The 20,463-nt window shown below is 37.5% G+C and overlaps 1 protein-coding gene across 1 annotated transcript in view; it reads right to left on the bottom strand.

Moving 5' to 3' along the window:
* Positions 1-20,463, bottom strand: part of LOC124594326 (G-protein coupled receptor 54) — a 78,608-nt gene that overhangs the window by 16,107 nt on the left and 42,038 nt on the right. Inside the window, exon 5 of the mRNA XM_047132688.1 lies at positions 17,140-17,283. Within this exon, the coding sequence (XP_046988644.1) occupies positions 17,140-17,283 (144 nt within the window). The remainder of the gene's footprint in view (positions 1-17,139; positions 17,284-20,463) is intronic.

The following is a 20,463-nucleotide window of genomic DNA, read 5'->3' as shown; positions in this document are numbered from 1 at the left end:
TCCACCAGGCCTCAACCTCCGCTAATTTCAAGTTGCCACCACTCATACCTCACCTGTCTTTCAACAACATCTTTGCCTCTTTACTTCCGCCTCAACTGACATCTCTGCCCAAACTCTTTGCCTTTACAAATGTCTGCTTGTGTCTGTGTGTGTGCGGATGGATATGTATGCGTGTGCAAGTGTATACCTGTCCTTTTTCCCCCCTGAGGTAAGTCTTTCCACTCCCGGGATTGGAATGACTCCTTACCCTCTCCCTTAAAACCCACATCCTTTCGTCTTTCCCTCTCCTTCCCTCTTTCCTGATGAAGCAACTGTTTGTTGCGAAAGCTTGTATTTTGTGTGTATGTTTGTGTTTGTTTGTGTGTCTATCGACCTACCAGCGCTTTTGTTTGGTAAGTCTCAAAATCTTTGTTTTTAGATATACAATTAAAGAATTTTACATACATACTCTGTAAGCCACAACACAAGTAATTGTTTCTTCTCTTGCTCCACTTGCAAACAAAGTGAGGGAAAAATGACTGTCTATATGCCTCCATTTGAGCCCTAATTTCTCATATATTATGTTCATGGTCCTTATGTAAAATGTATATTGGTCGGAGTAGAATTGTTCAGCAGTCAGCTTCAAAAGTTGGTTCTCCAAATTTTCTCAATAGTGGTCCTCATAAAGAACATCTCCTTCTCTTCAGGGAATACCATTTGAGTTCCCAAAGCATTTCCATAATATCTGCATGTTGTTTGAATCTGTCAGTGACAAATCTAGCAGCCCACTTCTGAATTGCTTTACATCTTCTTTTAATCTAACCTGGTATGGATTCCAAACACTCAAGTAATAATCAAAAGTAGGTTGTACCAGTGTCCTATATGTGGTCTGCTTTACAGATTAACCACACTTTCCAAAAATTTTCCCAATAAATCAAAGTCAACCATTTGCCTTCCCTACCTTAATCCTCACATGATCATTCCATTTTGTACTGCTTTGCAGCATCATACTCAGATATTTAAATGATTTGCCTGTGTCAAGCAGGCTGCATTCAAACACTAAGGGTTTGTTTTTCCCACTCACCTACATTAACTTACATTCTTCTACATTTATAGCTAGCTGTCATTCATCACACCAACTAGAATTTTTGTCTAAATCACCTTGTAGCCTCCTGCAGCCGCTCAACGTTGACACCTTCCTGTACATCACAACATCATTAGCAAAAAAACTGCAGATTGCTGCCCACCAGGCCTGCCAGATCATTTATGTGTATAGAAAATAACAGCAGTCATGTCAGGCTTCTCAGGGGAACTCCAGATGATACCCAAGCCTCTGATGTAGACACATTATCGAGGGCAACAACGGGCTCTATTACTTAAGAAGCATCTGAGCCACTCTATATCTGGGCACCTATTCCGTATACTCATACCTTCATTAACAGTTTGCAGTAAGGCATTGTGTGAAATGCTATTCAGAAATCTAGAAATTTGGACTCTGCCTATTGCCCTTTGTCCATAGTTTACAATGTATTATCTGAGAAAGGAGCAGAGTTTTGCAAGACTGATGCTTTCTAAAACAGTGCTGATTTATGGATATAAGCTTCTGAGTCTCTACAAAATTTATTATATATGAACTCAAAATATATTCAAGAATTCTGAAGCAAACTGATGTTAAGGATATAGGTCTGTAACTCTGTGGGTCTGCTCTTTTAACCTTTTTATATACTGGAATCGCCTGTGCTTTTATCCAGTCACTTAGACTCTTTGCTGAGTGAGAGAGTCATGATAAATGCAAACTAAGTAAGAGGCCAATGCCATTGAGTACTACGCGTAAAAGCAAATTGAGATTCTATCCTTACCAGATGACTTATTTGTCTTCAACTCTTTCAGCTGTTCCTCTACACCAGGGATGCTTATTACTATGTCATCCATAAGGGAGTCTGCATGACTGTCAAATGACAGTATGTTTATATGATTCTCCCATATAAATTATTTCTTAAACACAACATTTAACTCTCTTGCTTTCATTTCACTGTCTTCAACCACCACTCCAGATGGGGCATCAGTGTATGGATGGAAGCCTTAAACATGCTTAGTGCTTTTACATAAGACCAGAATTTTCTTTGGTTCTTGGCCAGATCTTTTGCTAAGGTATGATGGTGGCAATTTTTGTAAGTTTGCCAAGATACACAAATCTCTAGTAACCTCTGCCTGTCATCATTTGTGCATTCTCTTTTGAGCCAAGAGTGTGACAGCCTTTGCTTCCACAGCATATTCTGAAATTTGTTGTTAAACTGTGGTGGTTCTTTCTGCTTTTAAGCCACTTACTAACTATACACTTGTTCGGAGCATGATTTACAATCTGTTTAAACTTCACCCATAACCTCAGTGCCCATCTTACTGGAACTGATCCTATTATTGATATGTTGCTCTAGTAGCTTTAGGTCACAGATAGCAGGGCTATTAGTTTATGAGGGGGGGGGGGGTTGCTCAGATTTAGCATAGCAGTTACCTCTGAATGTTTAAATTCTTGTGGTATATTGTCATTTTGCATAATGTCCATGGAGAAATGAGACATCCATACTTTTGTGTATTTGCCACACTTTATTATGAACGCACGATGGATATCATCAAAACCTGCAGCTCTTACTGGCTTGACATGTTTAAGCATTGTTGAAACTTGTGAGGGAAAGAATTTTTTCAGTTTCAGTGGCTTTCGCTTTTACAGTTCTGACAAGTCAAGCTACCCAAGGCATACAATTTGATTTTGATTGGCTTTGAATATGTTGTAGAGTAGACCAAAATAAAACACACACATTTTTTTTATATGTGCCCATACGGCCATTAAGGATGTGATGCGCCCCCTTGCTAAAAACTGAGTTTAATATTTCTGAATGAATATCATTAAATGGAAACAGATACAAAAAAAGCTTCAAATAAAAGTTCTGTGGTTTTTAATGTACTTTATAATGGTGCACCCAAATTTGTCAAAAGCCATTATTTTTGCAATCCCTTGCCCTCCCCCCTACACTATTTTGTTTTTCATTTCAACATTTGAGTAGTAGCAAAATGTAAAGCATTGTTAATACTAAAGGATGCAGTGGCATTCCAAAGATGCATTTGTCAAAAATAGGCTAAAATATCTCTATATTGGTGTGCACACACGTGATAAGTCTTCCCTTCAATTCCACATGCCATGTTGGGTTGTTTAATAGGTCATTCCCAGATGAATAAGTGTATGTTATACATATACTGTTCTATATATTTTACAAAATATAAAATATGTTGTTTTATATTTCTTTTTACATTTGGTGTACTCCTTTTTCCAAGTTGTAACCCTTTCAGATTTAACTTAGGTTCATTTGAAATTGTTTGTGCATTATTGATGTAATATTATTGTAAAACTGTACAGTAACGAGGAAAATGAGTAAATGCAGAATTGTCTGACTAAAAAAAAAAAAAAAATGCTGAATGCTCTTTGATTTTATGCACTAAGCACTCAGACAAATGTGATTTCATGACAGAAGTGGGACGGCAGAGATGATTTCCATCTCTTTCTCTTGGCCAATCAATCTTACACAGGTGCATGGGCAGTGGAATAACAAACAAGTGGTGTGAGGGAAGCTCTGCAGGCTGGGATGCTTAGTTCTCAATACTCATTGTACTGCCGGTGTGACAAGTGTTGGACATACAGTCTATTCACACACACACACAATTATGTATTGTAATGTAATAAAATAAAAAATTTTATTTGTTTTGTGACTATTAGTGTAATGTAATAAAATAAAATATGAGCCATGGCTTATACAAAAAAGAAACACACATTAATGCAATGGCTCAGCATAAAACTAACTAATGTAGGAATATTATTAACAGTGTAATATGTTGTTTAATTTAGCCCGACTTGTATAAGCACTCAGTAACTAGCTCAGTTCTCAGGGTGGTTACATAATCATCGATAATTAATTGTCCTTTTCTTATTTCCCAACACTACGGATGTGCCTATTGCACCAGAGAACATTTGCCAAGTCTGTTCAATGAACACTACTGTAATATGTAACTTATCGTGGTTTCATGTCGATTCCCCAATATAAGATAACAAGAGTAGCATCTACAAATGAAATCCTATAATGGAACTGGAATCCTGTGACCAGACCTTTTCTGCCTGGGATGTTATCTCATTATATAAAGAAAAATCTGTAAATAAAATTGTCAAATTATTAGTAGCTGCCTCTGGTCTCGTGGGATCTGAAGTAAAGTTAATTGTCCTAACCAACGGCACGTCTCGTAGTTGAGCTAAAAGAAAAATGTTAAAGATTTTTCTAAGATGGCGCCTAACAATGAAAATTCTTTGTTAAGGACCATATCTACTTAAGACAATAAAGGTATCAGACTATCAATTGATTGACAACCGACACAAATTCTTTTGACAAAATAACCATTATATTTTTCGGGTTTTAAGTACAACTTACATTATAACCTGGTACAGCAAGATGAGCTTTACACAAGAACGTCCTCTTAGGTCCAAATCCAAGCAGATAAGATAAGTGACAGACAAAGGAAAAATAGTTCATGCATAGAAGCGCAAGAGTCCATGGAATAACATGTCCATTGTAGTTCTATCTCTTCTTCTTTGGCATGCTTGTCGATTATTTATAAAATTTATCACAATATTTAGTTGCAATTTTTTTTTAAACCCACGTCCATACAGGAGAAACAGTACAGTATATAGGGAAAATGTCTGTGAACCCAAAAAATATTTTGCATTTGTTATGTACAAAGGTTGATCAGCCACAATATAATGTGGAAACTATTATCGCTAAAGGAGAAATTACTTTTCCATCACAGAAAATTTGATTGAAGCTGCTATTGACACTGATATATTTATGGGAAGTCATACTAGTTTATGTTTTGAAGCTGAAAGTGTAATTTCAGATCCTAACCTAATTGAAGAACATTATGAAGAAACAGTAAAAGATGATAAAAAAGCAAAACATGACATTTATCTTGATTATAAACAAAAAGCCATTACATTTTGGCACTCTGGTAAAAACAAATATGAAACTATAAAACATAGATACATAAAAGTCAAAAAGAGAAAAGATCTTTGTAAATGGCAAGCACAAATTGCTGCAGGTGGGATGACAAATGAAAAATTATTACATACGAGGGCGGCTCAGAAAGTAACCTCCGATTGGTCACAGTGCGGGTTGTGGGGGGAGTAGCGACGCCATCTGTGCGTTCATGCACTCAACAGGTCAGTCGGCATCAAGCCGTGGTCGAGTGAACGTTGTACCTGCACTAGTTTAGTTTTTGTGGCAGTTTGAAATGTGTGCTGCAAGAGAAAACCCCGCCAAATGTGAAGTGCGTGCTGTCATAAGGTTTTTTACAGCCAAAGGATATTCTGCAGCAGCTATTCATCGTGAGCTTTGTGCCGTGTACGGACCAAGAGTTATGAGTGAAGGAGTTGTCCGTGAATGGGTACGTTCATTTAAAAGTGGACGAGAAAACGTTCATGATGAAGAGAGGAGTGGTAGACCATCATTGGTGACTGACGAACTTGTTCAGACAGTTGATGCAAAAGTTCGTGAAAATCGACGTTTCTCAATGTCGGTTTTCCACAGATTTATAAGACTCTCTTGTACGAGATAGTGACAGCAAGATTGGGTTACCGTAAGTTCTGTGCATGATGGGTGCCCAAAATTCTTACCGACCACCACAAAACTCAAAGAATGGCCTCTGCATTAGACTTTCTGTCACGTTATGAGGACGAAGGAGAACCATTGTTAAATAGAATTGTGACCGGTGACGAAACCTGGATTAAGTACGTGAACCCTGAGACAAAAGAACAATCAAAGATGTGGGCACATTCAAATTCGCCTACCAAACCAAGAAAAGCCTCGCAAGATTTTTCTGCCAGAAAACTGATGGCAACGGTGTTTTGGGATGCCAAAGGGGTGTTGTTGGTTGAATTCATGGAACGTGGTACGACCATTAATCAAGATGTGTACTGTGAAACAATAAAAAAGTTACGACGGGCTATACAGAACAAACGCCGTGGTATGCTGACTTCCGGTATCGTTTTTTTGCACGATAACGCCCGTCCTCACTCTGCTCGCAGAACAACGGCCCTTCTTGAGTCCTTCAAATGGGACGTTATCAACCATCCACCTTACAGCCCAGACCTGGCGCCAAGTGATTAACACCTCTTCATGCATTTGAAGAAATGGCTCGGGTCACAGCGGTTTGATGACGACGAAGAGCTCAAAGATGCAGTCACAGGCTGGCTCCAGGCACAAGCGGGTGATTTTTATGCAGAAGGAATTTCAAAGCTTGTGAAGAGATATGATAAGTGCCTCAATCGCTATGGAGACTATGTAGAAAAATAGTGCAAAGATGTAGTTGTAAGATGTATATATTAAAATATTTTTATTTAACTTGGTGTATTTTTTTAAATCAACCGGAGGTTACTTTCTGAATGGCCCTCATATTTCCAGGCATTTGTTAGATAAATTTCAAATTGCCATGCATAAATCAGTACCAACACATGATGTGGAGCTTATCAAGTTGTGGAGACTGTGAAATGGAAAACTATTGATTGGAGAGGTCAATATGTATAATTCTGACCAGTAAGGTTTCAATTTGGAAATGCATGTAGTGTGAACATTATCCTATAGGGGAGCATCCAAAGTTGAAATTCTTGCAAAATCCCTGAATACTTAACACAAAGGAATACAATACAGGTGCAAGCAGAAATTTAATGTCCCCTTTGCTCTTGGTTCTGAAAGAAAAATATGGCAAGTTCAGACCAAAAGTTGAAAAAGATATATACAACACAGATAATATCCTTGTGTTGACTTCTATGTATGGTAAATGGAGAATGGAGCTTCTAAGGAAATGGTTTGAAGAGATTTATATACCTACTACAAATGAAAAATCTCTAGTATTTAGATTCATGGACCAGGCAAAACAAAATAAATATTTTTAGCACAATTGATAAACATGGCAAAGAGGTTAATATTTAAAAAATTCCTCTCAGAATGACTGGTATACTCACTCTATATCCACACAAGATGTCACAGCACCAAATAAAAATAAATAAATAAATAAGATTCAGCCACTGGACATAAATAAATTTTGCCCGTGGGAAATTTTCTTGAAAATATTTTCAGATGAAATTATATAATTACAATGTTAACTTGCAATTAAGAAACAATATTCTAAAAATTCAAACTTTCATTCACAATCAGTTTTCTTCTTCCAGGTTTGCCAACCTTTTTAAATATAAACGGTACATGAATAGTTACGTAGAACAGACACCACCTAAATGTGAGTCACCTGTTCACTATTGCTGTAAAAACTGTGATCCTATTTGTAACTCCTGTCACAAAATTGCAATTCTCCAATGTGCTTGGTGTACAAAATCAAAGTGCATCCAGCACTGGTTTGACCCATACAATTCTGCACTTCCTCATTACTGTACAGATTTACAATAATGATACAAGAACCATGTACAATCAACTTCAAACTAAACATAAGTAAATCTGAAAATGTTATAACTGGGAAAAAATAAAATAAAAGATACACCACATTTAAAAAGAATGCCATTGAAGCAGATGCATATCAGGTGCATGTACAGCAATATAGCGATATTTTAGCTTATTTCTGACAAATGTGCCTTTGAAATACCACTTCATCATATGAGGCTGAATTTGGTATTAATGATGCTACACTTTTTGGTATTAGCCAAATGTTGAAATGAAAGTAGTGGGGAGTGGAGAGGATCTTTTTTTAAAGAATACTTTTTTAACAGATCTGGGTGCACCATTGTAACATACCTTAAAAACTATAGGATGTTTATTCAAAGTTTTTTAAAAAAATATCTGTTACCATTTCAACAGTATTAATTCAGAACAATACTAAACTCAACTTTTTTAACTTTTTTGAGGATGTGTTTCACTTTCAAAGATGATCTAAATCAAAGTGTATCACTTGGGTAGGTTTACTTGTGAGTTCTCGTTTCACATTAATTGTACACACTTTGTCTTTTGGTTCTCTTGATGTCGCTACTAGATGTGAAGCAACAGCATTTAAATTAAATGTTGTCTTATTCCTTTATGTGTGGGAGCCCTGCTTCCAAGTTTCTTTACTGTTAATGCTTACCAACTTTATGTCTGAAAATCAGGCTTTCTACTGTACCATTCATATTTGTCATCAAACCACACCAAGTGTGAGGCTACTGTTTCTTAATAACCATTTTCGAGGAAGTTTTGGCACAATTCCTCACTGTTTTGGGATTAGCCAAGGATGTATTCCTTCTGCAGCATTTTGGTAGGGGGTATCCAGGCTATGGTGGCTGTTACACTCACCCATGTTTATTACAGGATGATGGTGTTTTCATATAACATGGACTGGCCAGGATATAGCTAGTTGCTTGTAAATGTTGGAAATGGTGATGCTTCCAATTTTATCGCAACATTATGGATTTCGATCTTGTGCAATGTATGTTGCTACACCATATGATCAATGATACATAGCACCTAGCAATACATAGCCAAAGACGATGTAACTTACCAAACGAAAGCGTTGGTATGTTGATAGACACACTAATAAACACAAACACACACACACAAAATTCAAGCTTTTGCAACCCACGGTTGCTTCATCAGGAAAGAGGGAAGGAGAGGGAAAGACGAAAGGATGTGGGTTTTAAGGGAGAGGGTAAGGAGTCATTCCAATCCCGGGAGTGGGAAGACTTACCTTAGGGGGAAAAAAGGACAGGTATACACTCGTGCACACACACACACACACACACACACACACACACACACACACACACACATATCCATCCGCACATGTACAGACACAAGCAGACATATGTCTGCTCTTTCTAGCAGACAAGTGGCTGTTGGCATCTCACTCAGATGATGAATTAACATCACTTAGTTCTAGTAAGATGGATATAGAGGAATTATGGAAAAGATTAAAAAGACTGTAAATTGTTGTCTGAAAACTAAGTGCATAGTAAGTGGATTAAGGACAGAAAAGAGCCACTTTGATTTAACAGTGAAATTCAGAAAATGATGAGAAAGCAAAGGCTGCAATACTCTTGATTCAAAAGAGAATGCACAAATGATGACATGGAAAGGTTAATAGAGATTCATGCATCTGTGAAAAGAACTATGTGCAAAAAATACAATTGCTACCACCATCATACCTCAGCCAGAGGTCTGGCCAAGAATCCAAAAAAATTTCGGTCCTATGTAAAACCACTAAGCGGTTTTAAGGCTTCAATCCAGTAACTTGTTTCCAGTCTGGTGCTGTGGCTGATGACAGTGAAATAAAAGTAAAAGAGTTAAATTTCACATTTAAGAATCATTCTTGCAGGAGAATCATACAAACATACTGTCATTTGACCATCGCACAGACTCTCTTGTGCATGACATGATAATAAGCATCCCTGGTGTAGAGAAACAACTGAAAGATTTGGAAAAAAAAAGAAGAAAAAAAAAAAGAAATAAGTCAAAAGGTCTGGTTGGAATCCAAATTGAGTTTTACAAAGAGTACTCTTTGGCACTGGTCTCTTACTTAGCTGGCCTTTCTAGCAAGTCTCTAACCCAGAGCAAAGTCCCAAGTGACTGGCAAAAACGGTAGGTGATACTTGTATACAAGAAAGGTAAGAGACAGATCCAGGAAATTACAAACCAAGGTCCTGAACATCACTTTGCTGCAGAATTCTTGAATATATTCTGAGTCTGAATATCATAAATTTCCTAGACACCAAAAAGCTTATGTCCACAAATCAGCAAGGTTTTAAATGGCTTTGGTTGGGCAAAACTCGCCTTGCCCTTTTCTCACATGATACAGTGTACAGTATGGATGTAGGGAAACAGGCAGGTTCCATATTTATAGATTTCTGAAAAGCATTTGATGTGGTGTCCCATTGCAGACTGTTAACAAAGCTATGAGCATATGGAATTGGCTTCAAGATATGTTAGTGGCTCAAAGACTTCTATAGTAATACAACCCAGCTTGTTGTCCTCAATGATGAGCATTCATCACAGACGAGGGTATCATCCAGAGTGCCACAGAAAAGTGTGATAGGACTGCTGTTATCTTCTATACACATAAATGATCTGGCTGACAGGGTGGGCAGCAATCTTCGATTGATTACTGTGGTGTCTGGGAAGGTGCTGAAGTTGAGTGATTGTACAAGGACACATGATGACTTCTAGTTGGTGTCAGGAATGACAACTAGCTCTAAACGTAAGTTAATGCAGATAAGAAAGACAAATAAACTCATAATGTTCGAATACAGCATTAGTAGTGACCTGCTTGACACAGTTGTGGTATTTAAATATCTGGGCATGATGTTGCAAAGCGATATGAAATGGAACAAGCATGTGAGGACTGTGGTAAGGAAGGTGAATGGTTGACTTCGGTTTATTAGGAGAATTTTGGGAAGCTGTGATTCATCTGTAATGGAGACCACATATATGGCACTAATGTGACCTGTTCTTGAGTACTGCTTAAGTATTTGGGCTCCACACTACGTCTGACTGAAGGAAGACATTGACACAATTCAGAGGCGGGCTGCTAGATGTGTTACCGGTGGGTTCAAACAACATGCAGATATTATTGAGATTCTTTTGGAACTCAAATGGGGATCCCTACAGGAAAGGCAACATTCTTTTTCAGGAAAACTATTGAGAAAATTTAGAGAACTGGCATTTGAAGCTGACAGCAGAGCGATTCTACTCTTACCAACATACATTTTTCGTAAAGGCCATGAAGATAAGATATGATAAATTAGGGTGCATATGGAGGCATAGAGATGGTCATTTTCTTTCCCTTCTTCTGTTTGTGTGTGGAACAAGAAAGTAAATGATTAGTAGTAGTAGTGGTACCCTCCACCTTGCAGAGTATGTAGATGTAGAAGTATTTTCATGAACAATTAGTGATTAATAATGAACCATGTAAAATTGAAACACTGGAATCCCAAAAGAATAATCAGTTTTCAGGAGTTATGGCACAAAAGAGTGTGAAATAGCCAAAACTGAAACTTTTTAACCAGAAGAGAAGAAAATAACTTTTGGAATTCATGGTAGAATTCAGAGAATTAAAGAATTAGTGTTGAAAGCAGTTTAAAAAATTTTGATATTTGGGTGGATGAGGTATAAAACAGAATCAGTGTTTTCAAGAAAGAATTTCCAAAAGAGTCTAATAAAAACAAATTTTGGAGGTGTGCAGAAGCTATTTGGAAGTGAGGATTATAGTTTAAGCATGGGATTAAATGAAGTAAAAGATAGTTTGCAATATCAATTAGATTTTTCTCAGCTGTAACGATAAATAAAATACATCTCAAATAGATGTAAAGTTAAATGGCAGAAAAGGTAGCGAAAACAGATGTAGATGTTCATAAAAATAATCTTTAGGTGTTCTGTTTATATCGTTCAAATGGTTCACAGCAACACTACGAGCGGTCACCACCACAAAGGTACATAACTTCACATCATGCCAAGCACCTTCTCATTTCAGAGCAGCTGCCTCCAGATGACTCTCATTCATCAGGAATATTTGCTTGTTTCACACCACATCACTGACAAATCATATCCGTCAGCTGATACTGTTGCCGGCTGCAACAGGTAGCACTGTTAACCTTGGACTACTTTGCTTCCACAACTAATGAGCGTAGATGGAGAGCATTCTGCCAAAAGGTACAAAAGATGACACCCTGCTGATACTCCCTCAGTCCCAACATAGCTCTGCCACAGTTCCTGCAATTACACAACAGAGCACAATTCCAAGAGGTCCATTCAGAAGCAATTACAGTTCCACCTCTTCTACAAACAGTTACGAAGTTCTGCAGCGACTACAGTTCTGAAACAGCAATTGGTATTTATGGAGCAACACTACAGCTAAACACAAGAGTCTAAAAAGGATTTTCAGTCATAATGACTAAATCATAGAATGCCAAGAGACAGCAAAGTTATTTACACTCAAATGCATCAGAAATAACACCCCAGTGCAATGCATCACTTAGAAAGTTAAGTACATTTATTGTAAATAGTCAATGTTAATAAATTATGTATGCTTTTACCTTATGTTGCCATATTTCTATTCTTGTGCTGTCTTGCCACAGCAGTGTATGTTTAGATATTGATAGCATGCACGTAGTGCTGCCTTGAAGTGAATATACTAGGAAGTATGTTTTCTGATATCGTGGATGTTTGAGCTGAATAGATAGTAACATTCAGTTACAACATCCCAACAGCATGCTAGAAGGAAACTTTGCTGATGTGCCAAAGAAATTGGTAGAATTACAGTAAGGGGTGGTACTAAAAAATTTCTTTAGTAATAGTGGTGGCATGTGGGCAGATTAACCAGTGTAAAGTTTTTCAGTGTCTAGTAATTTACATCCAATATATTTTATTCAGCATCGTAGAGACAGTTTTGTACCAGATGATTGAGGTAGTCTGAAAACTGTTTGTTAAAAAGTTTTTGGAAGAAGGAGCACTATCCTGAGAAAATGAAAATTCTAGTCAAGAACTGTCTTATGTAGAATTTGAAATGTGCTTTTGGATAAATTTTGGTCAGAATCTGAATAGGTAATGATTAAAAGTGAATTTTTGACTGAGCCAAAATACAGAGAAAGCTTTGAGAGCATGAGAGATTATTGTAAGAATTAACTACTAACATTAGTGCACTTGGAAGAGGCATGTGATGAATTAACACAAATCATTGCATTGAAGAGAGAGTACTAGGAAGATTGCAATGGGGATTAGTTTATGGCCCACATGATTCTATTGAACAGTGTCTTAAATATGTGGATAAAATGAATAGGGTGTAACTCTTCAAGCTTTCTCGGTGGATGTGTTGTAAATAGTTTTCACGGGTTTGCCACCGGATAATGTTGTCGGACAGTTGTTCCCTGGAAATATTGTGGAATTTGCACAATGTGATCTAGCGGCAAACCTGTGAAGGTTATTTACAAAATGAATAGAGCTTTGGAAAGAAACGGCAGACAATATTGTAGAGCACTAAATTATCAACATGAAGATAAAATTAGAACTGGAGTAGAATGAATCTGGGAAGAAGAGTTTTTGGTAATTATAGAAATTATTTTCAAGAGGAGGGAGGGGTAGGGGTGGAGTGAGAAGGTATTTTAGTAGCAGTGGGAGAGATAGGAATGAAAATATTGATAGGAAATTTGTTTACAAAAACAGACACTAGGAGGTATCAATGCAAAATCAAGGGAGAATAGAAACCAAGAAGAATCATTTGGGAAACTAATGTTCACCCTGTTACCAGTTCTCAATTTTGGGGTGAGGAACGTGAAAAGAAAATGAGCCAAGAAAGATGATGAATGTTTCAGTAATGGGGGTTACAGTTACAAACCAGGTAAGAGTCAAGGGAGATGAAAGGGAAACGGTGGTCAAGAGGGAAGTGAGCCTATTCAGTCTTTACATTCAGTAAGCACTAAAGGAAAATTTGGAGAGGGAATTAAAGTGTAGGATATAAGATGACCACCAACAAAAACAAATAAAGGGTAATGGGATGTAGCCAAATTAAATCAGGTGAAGCTCAGGTAATTAGATTAGGAAATCAGGCCCTACAATAGTAAATGATTTTTGCTATTTGGGCAGTAAAATAACTAATGATGGATAAAGCGGGGCAGATATAAAACATAGACTGGCAATGGGAAGAAAAGCATTTCTGAAGAAGAGAAATTTGTTGTTAACATCAAATAGAGATTTAAGTGTTAGGAAATCTTCCCTGAATGCATTTTTCTGGTCTGTGGCATTAGAGAATAGAGGCTTTTGAAGTGTGATGCTGCAGAAGAATGCCATAGAATAGGTGTGTAGATCATGTAACTAATGAGAAGGAACTGGACAGAATTCTGGAGAAAAGAAATTTGTGGTATAACATGACTAAAAGAAGGAATTGGCTGATAGGACACATTATGATACATCAAGGGATCACTAATTTAGTACTGGGGGGAAGTGTGTGTGTGTGGGACGGGGGGAGGGGGGGGGGGAGGGAATTGCAGAGGGATACCAAGACATGACTGCAGTATGCAGATTCAAAAGGATGTATTAGGTTGATGCATAAGTTCATATAATTTTTGTTTTGTATGTTGGTATTCCAGTTGCTAGCAGTTTCTTTATTGGTTACCATTTTTTATTTGTAGTTCACTGTTTCTATTTGAATTTACATATTGTGATTTTGTCAGTTGGAGATACTGTAGAGTGCCAAGTGGAGAAAATGGATTATTTCTGACATATTCTTCTGTTGGAGTTCAATAGAGGGGTGACAGCAGTGGAGGCAGCCACATACCCATACAAGCCATTACACTGGTGTGGATCATTGTGATTAATGTGTTTAAATGCTCTTCATCAAACCTCAAACATCTTGCTGAACGTGGAGAGTCACTATGAATGTGTAGAGTCACTAATGCAAAAATGATCCTTCTTAAAATAAGAAAACCATTTTCTTGCCAGGCTCTGTCCAATGGCACTATCCCCATACAAGGCACACTTCAGAAAAACTAGTATTGGTAGGAAGGATCCAGATGGCACAGGCTGTGAAACAGTTATTGAGAGAAGAATGTTGTGTTGGGCAGCATGCTCAACAACTGAATGATCCAGCTGTTTCTTGGTCTCTGTTATTGGTGATTCATGTGAACAGACAGCTTGTTGGTTGTCATGCCCATGTAGAAATCAGCACTGTGGTTGCGGCTTAGCTTGTAATTCACATAACTGCTTTCACAGGTAGTCCAGTTTGGTCACAAGGATCATCTATCCCATCAAAGAAGCAGGCTTGTGGTCTACAAGCTAAGCTGCAACCTCTGTACTGCATTCTATATGGGCAGGAAAACCAACAAGTTGTCTGTCCATATGAATGGCCAAACTGTGGCCAAGAAACGGCTAAACCACCCAGCTGATGAGTGCGCTGCCTGACACAGTGTTCCTCACTTCAATTACCTAGTCATTTTTTATCCACATATTTTAACATAACAGATTTCATATCTTCCAATCTGACAATGTCAAATAACAACATAGAAATTTTTTTTCTTGATACACATTCTATGTGCTCATCTTTCACTTTTAGAGAGTTACTGTTGGGTTTTCTGCTGATGTGGAAAGTAGGTAATAGTGTTACCTTCTTTTTTTTAAAGTGTTAATTTGTTCTTTTATAACCATATCCATACATGCATGAGTGTTTGTTTGGTTATTTTTTTTTAGTAAACTTGGTAACTCATCACTGATTAGAATGTTACTTTCATCAGCAAAAAATATTATTTCACTGTGTTTCACACTCTGGGGAATACTTTTGATAGATATCAAGGAGAATATTGGCCCAGTACACATCCTTGGAGGACTGGGTTAGAAAAATTTTTTATAGTTTGACTGGAGTTTGTATAAGAGTTCTCCACCCATTGCACTCTGTTTTATTCTGTATTGCTGAGACTACTTATTTGTTACGCCCCTTATTCCCCACACAACCAGTATATTTAGAATTGTCTGGCCTGTTGTATCAAAGGCTTTGGTAAAGTTTAAGAAGATGCCTGTTACTTGACGTTCTTTGTCTAGTGCTTCCTTAACAAATTGTAGTTGTAGCTGACCTTATGCTTTTACCACACCTGAAACTAAACTGTTCTTTGCTCAGAAGATTGTACTTCGTGAAGTACCTCATCAGTCTATTTTTCATGGTGGTTTCTATTACTTTTGAAAACAATGACAGTAATGAAATGGTCCCATGTCTTGCTATATTTTCTGGATTGCCTTTCTTGTAGAAAGACATGACTGCTGCATGCTTTGATGTCCCTAGAAAGCTACTGGTGGTGTGTATTTATTTATGCCTGTGCGCAATAATTGTTAGCATTTCTGCAGTGAGGGTCACAGCATCATTGTGCTTGGAACATAGGTCAGTGTTTGTACAGATTTCATTTTGTCAAAATTCTGTTGTCTCTTGGTAAATATGTTGCTGAAGTACTGATCCGCAAAGCTTGCTAGTTTTTTTGGGATCACATATTGTGGTAACATTGCACTGAATTTATATGTTAACTTTTATGTAATGTTCCAGGCCACTTTAATGTTGTATTCTCCTTTTTCTGTAATTTTATCATTTTGGGACGTTTTCAGTGCTAATAATACTTTTCTATATATCTTTCTGTATGAGTAGTATTTGTTTTGAAATGCAGGATCATTTTGGTTATTTTTAGATGGCTGAGTTGCCTGAAGGTTGCACAGGATTTTCTTATCTCATTGGTCATACAGTTATTTTTGTTTTCTGCTTTAACAATTCTTAGTACTTTTGCAAACATTTCTGCAAATTTGAATTTAAATATTGATAGAAACTCTCAAAGCTTACCATTGGTGCTAGTCTCCTTGTGCATGTCTTCCCATGTTTCATAGTTCAAACTCTTTTTAGCTTAGAGAAAACCCTTCTGTATTTGAGTATTTTAGTTTTGTGTTTTACAGCTATGGAATGCTCGGAAAGACCATGGTTATCTATAGGAGCATTATCACTTTTTTTCTCTATGCCACTTAGTATATGATCAATAATTGATACTGAATGCTTAGTTACCTTTGTGGCAGTGCTAACAGTGATATTCTGTAGCTGTATCTAATTTTCAAGAATGTGTTGCAGAAGCCATCTTGGTTCATTTCATTGATGTTTAATCATCACAAACTATCATTTTGCCCTTAGGAATGGAAACCATGTACAATACTTAGATTGGTTTTTTCAACGAATATGTCGAGCTCACCACTGGGAGAACAGCAAATGCATAGCATAATTATCCTTTAGAACATGTCTGGATTTCTTATCTTTACAGCTAGCATTTTTACAAATTTTCCTTCACTTAATGTAATAATATCATTTCCAGCTTTATACAGAATCCCTTCCTTTACATACATGCAAGATCCACCAACTCTCATGGTGGCTCTGCTGTAATGGTATAATTGAATGTTAGGTTATATAAGTTTAGAGCTACATTTCTTATTTCAGATCTCTTACATCAATGTTCTGTTATGCAAACAAATGAGCTATCAATAGTCTGCAGTTCCACTTCTGGCCATTCACTTTATTTCTTATGGACTGTAAACTCCTATTTTATTTAAATACACTTAAGGATAAGCAAGAAAAGGAACATACCTTCAAAAATATAGTTGTGTATGACATTGTAGTTACACTCAGTGGAAACCATACCAGTAATATTAGTATGATATACCAATATACAGGAAGCACTGTAGTGTCTTCAGTGCAGTACTGCTCACGGAAGTTCTTCCATTGGCGTTCCTGAAAAACAACAAGTCTCACAGGAAAGAAGGTTAACATTCATACATATTTTAGGGAGAAAATACATTTCTCCTTCAACAGGAGTAACAATGAAGGGACATCTTACCAAAAGAGTTATACAAGAATCAATAGGTGAATTTACTGAGAAAAATATGTAAATGGTCACTTATTTCTATGCTGCTTACACTGGCCTTACAGAGTTGTGTGCATCAAATTGTTACTTGTAAATCAGTTTTGAGTGATGCAGCGTGACTTGGCACAAAAGATGCCAACGACTTATCAATGAAGCCAAAATTTCTTCATTAGCTGTAATCGAATGAAAGGACTTCTTATTGAATTTGCAGCATTTCATAAGTTACAGATGGCCCTTAAGTAATGCAAAAACAGTGGAGGTAGTTGACTTAGCAGTTGTTGAATTAGTCACCACAAGTACAACATTGCTATAATCAGCTCTGTGCACATTTCAACAATAACCATTAGGCACAATAATGGAAAACTGCATAAAATGTGTTCTTAGCTCAGCCAAACAGATCACAAGAATGATAGTAAACATTGTTTCAGAATAGTAGCTGGTACAGAATTCAGGTAGTTACAGTAGCTTCTTTAATGTAGGTAAAACTCATTATGAAAAGAAATTAAATATTTACTGTAATGGTAAGTATGTTCCATGACATATTATTGTGAAATTACAACAATAAAAAAGTTCAAAATAAAGCCAAATTCATATGAGTTGCACCTACATCACTGTCCAATCAGCAATGTGCTGTACAATGTCTGACATATAGCAATACCTGATACTCTAATAAGGGAGCAGGAAATGATATTAAGTGTATGGAACACAAGACTGTTAAGCATTACAGATGTGCACATGGCAGTCTGAGATAAATGTACATTTTTGTCTCAATTGGTGATTCAGTACAGCCACTGAATGCACAGGTGGAAGATATTGATGTACTGATGTGCATAACATCACCCATGTCTTGTGAGGGCACTTCTCAGTTTTCCCTTCAGTTGCTTTGATTATACAATTCTTCCTCTTTGATGTGAATCGTGACTTCTGCTGTTTACTTTGAATGTATTGTCTTGTATTGGGATAGTGACTGCTGTGCTTTCCCATTTACTTTTTGATTAGAGTAAGGGGCCTGTTATCTGCACTGCACGAAATTGTATAACATTTCTATATAGTGCTTCTATTTGATGACCATGTGGTTTCCACCATTATAAGACTTATTTGGAACTGTGCTTAATATTATAATCATAGTTTGCAACCTCAATGAAGTACACTGGTGTCCAGAATTAAAACAACGAACCGCTATTTTCCATCTTGTGTCTAAGTCACAATATAATCATACCAACTCTCAACAGATGTCTGTAAGACCACGTTCTGCATGGAAGATGGCATTCTGGCCAGCAGATGACCAATACAGTGATGACATCAGGGCACCCATCAAATGGTGTAGTATTTGTCAGATAGTCCCACATCCACATTTGATGTGTACACAGCCACAGACAGTGCAGTATGGCACAGAGAAGATGCCTACCAGACTCTTTGCATAGGAAGAATGGAAGCAGGATAGTCGCAAACTGATATGGCTTAATGTGAATCACTTTGTTGTTTCTCAGATGTGGTGACAGTTTTTAGAGACCAAAAATGTATCCCAAAGACTGGGGCAGGGTCAACCATGTGTGACTTCAGAAATAGAGGGCCATTATTTGGCTGTAAGGGCATGATGGTGCCACCTTAGTACTGTAAGAACTGCACTGCAACTGGCATCTGATCTCGCAGTGTCCACTGGACATCATGTATCAAGGCAAACAGCATAGAGAATGTTTCAGCAGAGTGGCCTGTATTTTGGAGACTTGCTGCAAGTGTACCTCTGATGCGTCTTCTCACAAGGGAACGTTTAGAGTGGAGTCGCCAATATGCCACCTGGACAGGCAGACAGTGGGTCAATGTTCTTTTCACAGATGAGTCCCAATTTGGTCTGGAGAGTGTTTCTCAATAGATTCATATCTGGAGGGAATGGGGAACATGGTTTCAGGACCCAGACATTGTGGAAAGATACCAAATTGAGGAGGATCCCTAATGGTGTGGGCAGGGATTATGTTGATCACTCAAACAGCTCTTCATGAAATTGCAAATTTTAACTGCTGTGCAGTTGTTGTGAGATGCTGTGGACCCAGACTTTGTACTGATGGACAATAATTGCCGGCCGCAGTGGCTAAGCGGTTCTAGGCACTGCAGTCTGGAACCGCGCTGCTGCTACGGTTGCAGGTTCGAATCCTGCCTCGGGCATGGATGTGTCTGATGTCCTTAGGTTTAAGTAGTTCTAAGTCTAGGGGACTGATGACCTAAGATGTTGAGTCCCATAGTGCTCAGAGCCATTTGAACCATTTGACAATAATCCTTGACGTCATAGATCACAGGTGATCGATGTTTTCTTAGAAATTGAAGATGTTGTATGCATGGCTTGGCCTGCTCACTCTTCTGATTTGAATCCCACAGAGCATGTCTGTGATGCACTATGGATATGGGTTACATCACGCCAATCCCCAAGAATTGTGAACAGCTCTGCAGGAAAAATGGGTGTTATTTATGGGTATTATTGATGACATCATTCAATGAATGTCCCACCACTGTCAGGCCTGTGTTACTGCCAGAGGTGGTCACACCCCATACTGAGCTCATTAAGCAGTTGTTGGAATGTGTGTGTAAATCCATCAAGTTGGAAAAAATGAAGAACATTTTTGTCTACCATTATGCTTGTTGCAGCTGTTTACGTTCTGTATTCTTTACTTTATTTATACTTTACTATCACCTGTTTGTACTTTTCTGTGGCAAAATAATGCAGCCTTACAAAAATTCCATTTGTTGCTTTAATTTTGGATACTAATGTAGTTGTGCTTGGACTTAAAAAATTTCAATCAGAAACTATTATTGATTGGTTTTTGTGGACTAATGCTATTTTTGTGTTCACTGAATGTTTGTTGGCCTTAAAGTGAGGTTTCCAAGATGTGTGATGATGAATTAGTAAAAAACTGAATGTCACATAATGTGAAATTGAAGCAATAACCAAGTTTTGGAAAAGAGGCTACAACACCGCATGCATGGAAATAGAAGACATGTGGTCAGGAAATATTCTTTGGATGGATGAGGCACATTTTACTTTATAGGGTGCC

The sequence above is a fragment of the Schistocerca americana genome, chromosome 2 (genome assembly GCF_021461395.2).
Source record: "Schistocerca americana isolate TAMUIC-IGC-003095 chromosome 2, iqSchAmer2.1, whole genome shotgun sequence".
NCBI classification, from domain to species: domain Eukaryota; kingdom Metazoa; phylum Arthropoda; class Insecta; order Orthoptera; family Acrididae; genus Schistocerca; species Schistocerca americana.
Note: the sequence above shows the minus strand (reverse complement) of the source record. Positions and strands in the feature narration are given on the sequence as shown.